Source organism: Rhagoletis zephyria, unplaced genomic scaffold, assembly GCF_001687245.7.
Source record: "Rhagoletis zephyria isolate East Lansing unplaced genomic scaffold, Rhagoletis_zephyria_1.1 Rzeph_scaffold_10987, whole genome shotgun sequence".
NCBI classification, from domain to species: Eukaryota; Metazoa; Arthropoda; class Insecta; order Diptera; family Tephritidae; genus Rhagoletis; species Rhagoletis zephyria.
Genome location: NW_016168064.1, coordinates 13955 through 20056, shown reverse-complemented (window position 1 = coordinate 20056; position 6102 = coordinate 13955). Strand labels below are relative to the sequence as shown.

The following is a 6102-nucleotide window of genomic DNA, read 5'->3' as shown; positions in this document are numbered from 1 at the left end:
TTGTCCAATTCACCGATGACGTAACGAAGGCACAATACGAATGGGCGCCGGTGTTGCTGATGGCTTTGGTTGTGTTCACGGCCGCTTTTGGCATTGTTGGGCTGACCTATACGATTATTGTGGAAATTCTGCCGGCAAAGGTGAGTAAAATTGGAGTTAAGATGGAATGATTTGGGTGAGGAATTATTAATGTATGTATACATGTGTGGAGGATGACGATAACCCATCCCGGCTTGAATTTGAATTAATGATTTTTGAATATGATCAATACTTCTCCATAGGTCTCAGTTGTAGTAAATCTAAATTTCTATTACTTCAAAGATACTAAAAAATAGAAAATTCACGAGTATTTTTACGTGCAATGTGCTCTGCTTACAAAGGATACAAAAAGTGGTATATTTATCTATGTATAAGTAATCGAAGATAGACTTTGGCTCTGACTTCGAAGTTGCTCACAGAAATGAGAAGGAATCTGACATATAAAGTTTTTGAGGTCGACAAAAACTAACTCGGTACAAGATTAGAGCGTTTATTCGAGGATCTGGTGCTAAAAACCGTCTCACTGTAGAGACTAACTGATAGGATAGGATAGGATAAGTCAAGATAGTATACATCAAGCAATGGATAACTTTTGCTTACAAGAAGAACAGAAAAACCTGTTAGCACTCGGGATGAACAACTGACGCAACTTCGTAAAAGAGAGGGGCGCTTGGCCAAAACGACAAAAGGTCGTAATGCCAAATAAAAAGATGAAGAAGGGATGTATAGATTTTTGGAAATATGTTCTCATCTGGGCCGCTGACCACCAACCGAACTCTAGACAGGAATAGCCTGCCTTCGCTTGCTAACCTAACCATCTCTGACTAAACGAAAAACGCAGTAGGAGCTACAAAAAATACGTATTTTGTTCTGGGACACTCATGCACATATCTCTATCTTTGGTTTTGGTAAAAAGTGTAAAATTTAATAACAGCATAAACATTTTAAATTCCTGAAAATCTATAAACAGGTCAAATGGGGATAAATAGAAATTGTACCGAGCTGAAAGGGGAAATTACTTGGTTTGTTATTTATGTTGTTATCAGAATGGAAAAACGATATCCATAATAAGTTCCATGAAAATATCGATAAACATTTTAACAACGGTATCAATAAACAAAATTATTAAAAAAGTATCGATATCACTAAAATCGACAACGGTATCGTTAAATACATATATCGTTAACGATATCAAAAATAAAAATTACTAGTATTGGGTAGTTTCGGTACCTAAAGTACTCATAACTTGATTCTTAAAACGATCGACAGCACAAGGTTTTTAAAATAATCGATACGGAATACTCTCAAGTACCTGGTACTTACAAAAGAACCCGAGAGTACTCAGAACTCGAAAGTACTCAATACTCAAAAATACTCGGCTCCAATCATCACTTTAATATATGTACTCCGGATTGATTCGAAGTACTCAATATTACCTAAAGTACTCAGAACTCGATTCTTAAAACGATCGACAGCACTAGATATTTAAAAGTGTCGATACCGAATACTCTCAAGTACCTGGTACTCACAAAAGAATCCGAGAGTACTCAGAACTCGAAAGTACTCAATACTCAAAAATACTCGGCTCCAATCATCACTTTAATATATGTACTCCGGAGTGATTCGAATACGTGACGATTGATTCGAATATTGTGACGAATAGGTACCTAAAAGTACCGAGTTCTACTCACATTCACTGATATTCTGAAATGATTGTACTCAACTTCAAGTTTCAACAATTTTCAAGTAGGGTGCTTGTGCTCAATACAGGTAGCCATATATTTAAAGTAATTTGGGATTAATATATTAATACTGATGGGAAAAATGAAAAGAGAAGCTGTCACGGAAATAATAAACGCGTTGAAGGTCACATTAAAACAAAACTACTTCCGGTTCAACAATAAGATATATAAACAGATTAACGGGTTAGGAATGGGCAATCCGACGTCAGCAATACTCATGGAAGTATTCATGCAAACACTGGAGGAGAAATACATGAAAAACCTATCGACCAACCTAGGAGTAAAATTCTACGCGAGATATGTCGATGATGTAATATGTCTAATAGAGGGAAACAAAGAGAAACAGATACTAGACTATCTCAACAAACAACACCAGAATATAAAATTCACCATGGAAACGGAAGAGGAAAGAAAGATTAACTATCTGGATTTAACAATTAAAATAAACGATACCACGAACAAGATAGAGTTCGAAATATACAGAAAACCAACAGCCACAGACACAATTATACACAATAGCTCAAACCACCCACAGCAACACAAAAATGCAGCATTTAAACAACTAATAACGAGGCTTGAAAGGACACCTCTAACAGAAGAATGCTACAAGAAGGAACTGGATACAATATATGCCATTGCGGAAAATAACGGATATAGGAGAGGCCTGGTGGAGAAGTTAAGAAAGGACACAAAATCGAAAAAGACTAGCAAAGAGGAAAACAATAAAAAAACTTGGGCAGCTCTAACTTACACAGGAAAGACATCTTACAAACTTGCCAAATTCTTTCATAAGTACGACATTCAGACATCATTTAAAACAAGGAACACAGTGGGAAATATATTAAAAGAGAAAATAAGCGAGGAAGACCCGCTAGATAAACAGGGTGTTTACAAGTTAACCTGTGAGTGCCGACACAGTTACATAGGACAAACGGGGCGAAATATAAGAACAAGGTATCGAGAACACATAAGGGATTATAATAAGAAAAAACGAAAACCAGAGGCTGCAATAGAATCGAACTTCGCGAATCACATGATCAAAAATAAATGCACACCAATGAAGATTGGACAAACAACAGAACTTCTCCGTGTACAACATAAAGGACAAAGATTGAATATATTAGAAAATATGGAAATATATAAACAGAAGACCTTCAAAGGACAAATAATAAATGAGCAAATAAATACTGCATCGGACGTACTGTTTGAACCTCTAAAACTACTGTACAAGAAGAAGAATGACAACAAGAAAATATTAAGGACAGATATGGAGCCAAAACAATTCATCTACCTATTGAGTACCGCAAACACTGCAAAACTAAAAAGACGTACCTAACAAAAGAAAGAGGTAGTTAACAAGGAGTATAAATACGAGCAACCAACAAAAATTATGCAGAACGAAAATGACACTGAAGATGGCACAACGCCGAAACCGGTTTGTCTCCAAACCAAATTTGACAAGGGATGACGGAAATTCGTTCCATAATACATCATACACCCACCCTGTCGGAAACAACAACAACCAAAAAGGAAAAATATGTCACAATGAGATTAGTTAATATCAGCATGTCGATATCAATGTCAATATTCATATCCAGTATGAATATATTTTAGAAAACTTGTCAACCCATTTTTTAAAGAGAATAACTACAGTGAGTGTCGGTAAAAATAGTGCAGTACTTTTTTACATTTTTTTATGTTGACTGTGTTGCACATTTTCTTCCATATGAAATACTCATAACATGCGATCGATCATTCACGATGTGGAAAAAAATCCAAAATGACACTGTTAAAAAATAAATAAAAATAAACCGCTTTTTTCAGATTCGCGGTCAAGCTCAAGCGATAAGTATGGTCTTCATGAGCATTTGTGTGTTTGGTGCACTTCACCTCTATCCAATGTTCCTCTACAATTATGGCCTACCTGTGACTATGTACTCCTGCACGGGTGTATGTGTTGTTTGTGGCATTTATTTACTCATCTTCCTCGAAGAAACCAGAGGCAAGTCAATGGAACAAGATTAGCGAAGGAGGCAAAGTTTATGTAAAGCGGCGCGTGCATCCCTGCTATCTCCAAAAATAATTATGAAAATTTTACATGCATTCGTTCTAGATGCAAATGTATAATTAATTTATTATTATTTTTTTAACTATGAATTATTAAAGTAAGTACTAACATTTATCTACGTAGGTACTCGCATGAATGTATTAAAGTTTGACTAGTAACTACTACTGTAGAACGTAGGTATCAGATAATATGTGAAGTAAATATACGAAACTGCAAATTTTGATTTTTTTGTAACTAATTTACTGTATTTAAATACAGAAGAATTAAAAAAAAACGCGCTTCGACATACATTTTACCATTTTAAAGTCCGTTGAAAATTTCCTTACCATTCTGCTTGAAATTCCACTGGGCGTGGGAAATTACACCCACACATGCGGCTGAAACAAACTCGACACACGTTTGCAACGAAAACTTTTCAACAACAACCATTTTTTTATTTTTTTTATTTTCATTTTATTGCTCGCTTGCTTGATTTCTCCAACTTAAAATTACTACAAATTTAAACGGTTGCACGATCATCATTGGCGATCACCTCTCAATTACCTCCGTTTACATCGACCATCTGGCTGGCCATCGAACGAGTAATATTGTGTTTTAAGTGGCTGATGTGGTTCATGCCTCAATTGTAAGCGGTCAAAATTATTAGCGAAGCAGTCAGCAAGTCAGTAAGTCAGTCACTCAGCCATTCAACTACATATTCAACCATTTAGTCAGCCACCAAGCAACAGCTTCTCAACATTTGTGGCTAATTTGCGAGCAATAGGTTATGGCGATTATGGTCATGTCGAAAATGTTAATAGAGAAGAGATGGTGATGTTGCATGTAAGCAGCACTCGGCGTCCGCCCTCTATACAACTCACAAATATGTATACATATTTTTTTTTTTTATTGCAATTGCCTGATATCCCTCCCATACATATACTTTTATTGGCGAGTTGGTGTAGCATCAACGTTTATTACGAGTAAAATGTTGCAAAGGAGAAAATTTCAATTGTAGAGGGTGGTTGCCACTCGAGCAACCTGATTTTGCTGTTGTTGTTGCAACAACGTTTGAAGTGTTTAAATTGCGCATTCATCGCCGCACCTTTTAATATTACGGTAGTAGATTTATGGTTTAAAGTTAGTGTGAAGGAAATTTTCTTTGCTTGCATTCCCATTTTGGTGAGCGGTTCAACAAGCTGTCCCCGTGAAAGCTCAAAAGCTCTGCAGTGCAAGGTGTTGAAAGGAGGATTTGGTTAAACGATGGCGTTCGTAATGGTTACGTTAATGGTAATGGTAATTTAATTGGTAATAGTAGTGATAATGCTAATGGTAATGGTAATTGTAGTGGTAATGTAATTGTTCCGGTAATGGAAATGGCTATAGTAATAGTAATGGTCGGGATAATGGTAGTGGTAATAATAGTAGTAATGATAATGGTACGAGTAAAGGTAATTGTAATTTTAATAGTAATGGTAATTGTGGTATTGGCAGTAGTAATGGAAGCGGCAGTAGTAATAGCTAGGGGAAATGGTAATGGTAATAGTAATGATAATGATAATGCTAATAGTAATGGTAAAAGTAATGGTAATGGTAATAGTAATGGTAAAAGTAATAGCAATAATACTTGGAGTGTAAATACTATTGGCAATCGTAGTGATAATATGTAGTAATTGTAATATTTTTGGTAATGGTATTGGTAATGGCAGTGGTAATGGTTATGACTACAATAAGTAGTGCTTATATCGCAACAGCTAGCTAGAATTTGATCCACTCTGGGTATGAGGCAGTTGTTATTTATACACCGAAATTCGTTCCCATCTTAATACAGTTTGCATTGCTATTTTAAATAACCTAACGGAATCGTTGTGCCCGTGACGAAATTCTTGCAATTTTTCAATGATGTGGCAGCATTTCATAGCACAGTTAATCGTACAACCCTAATCAATTTCGATGTCAGAGTTGCCAACGAAATTAAACTCTGTGAAAAATTTTTTCTCTTCATTCACTGTCTGGAACAATGGTCTGGTTCGATGATGATATATTGTTTTGAAGGGGAGCAGCGTCCGTACAAGAGAAACATAGTCAAGTTTTTCAAATTTAGTTATTTATTAGAAAAAGGGGGTTTAAAAAGCTGAAAGCACTGTATCCGGCCAATAAAGCGCCATACCTTCCATAATACTCCATCAAATTGAATGATTGAAACACCATTTTGGTTCAGGTAAAAGATAAAAACTTTTTTTTACCGCTCGCTTAAAATCTTAGTGACTTAAA

At 35.7% G+C, this 6102-nt stretch overlaps 1 protein-coding gene across 1 annotated transcript; it reads left to right on the top strand.

Moving 5' to 3' along the window:
- Positions 1–8: 8 nt before the first annotated feature.
- LOC108376799 (facilitated trehalose transporter Tret1-like) lies at positions 9–3806 on the top strand (the record flags this gene model as incomplete). The annotated part of the gene is made up of 2 exons (XM_017633041.1): positions 9–140; positions 3606–3806. Coding segments are annotated over 2 exons (333 nt in total), but the record flags the coding sequence as incomplete, so codon positions are not given.
- Positions 3807–6102: the final 2296 nt, after the last annotated feature.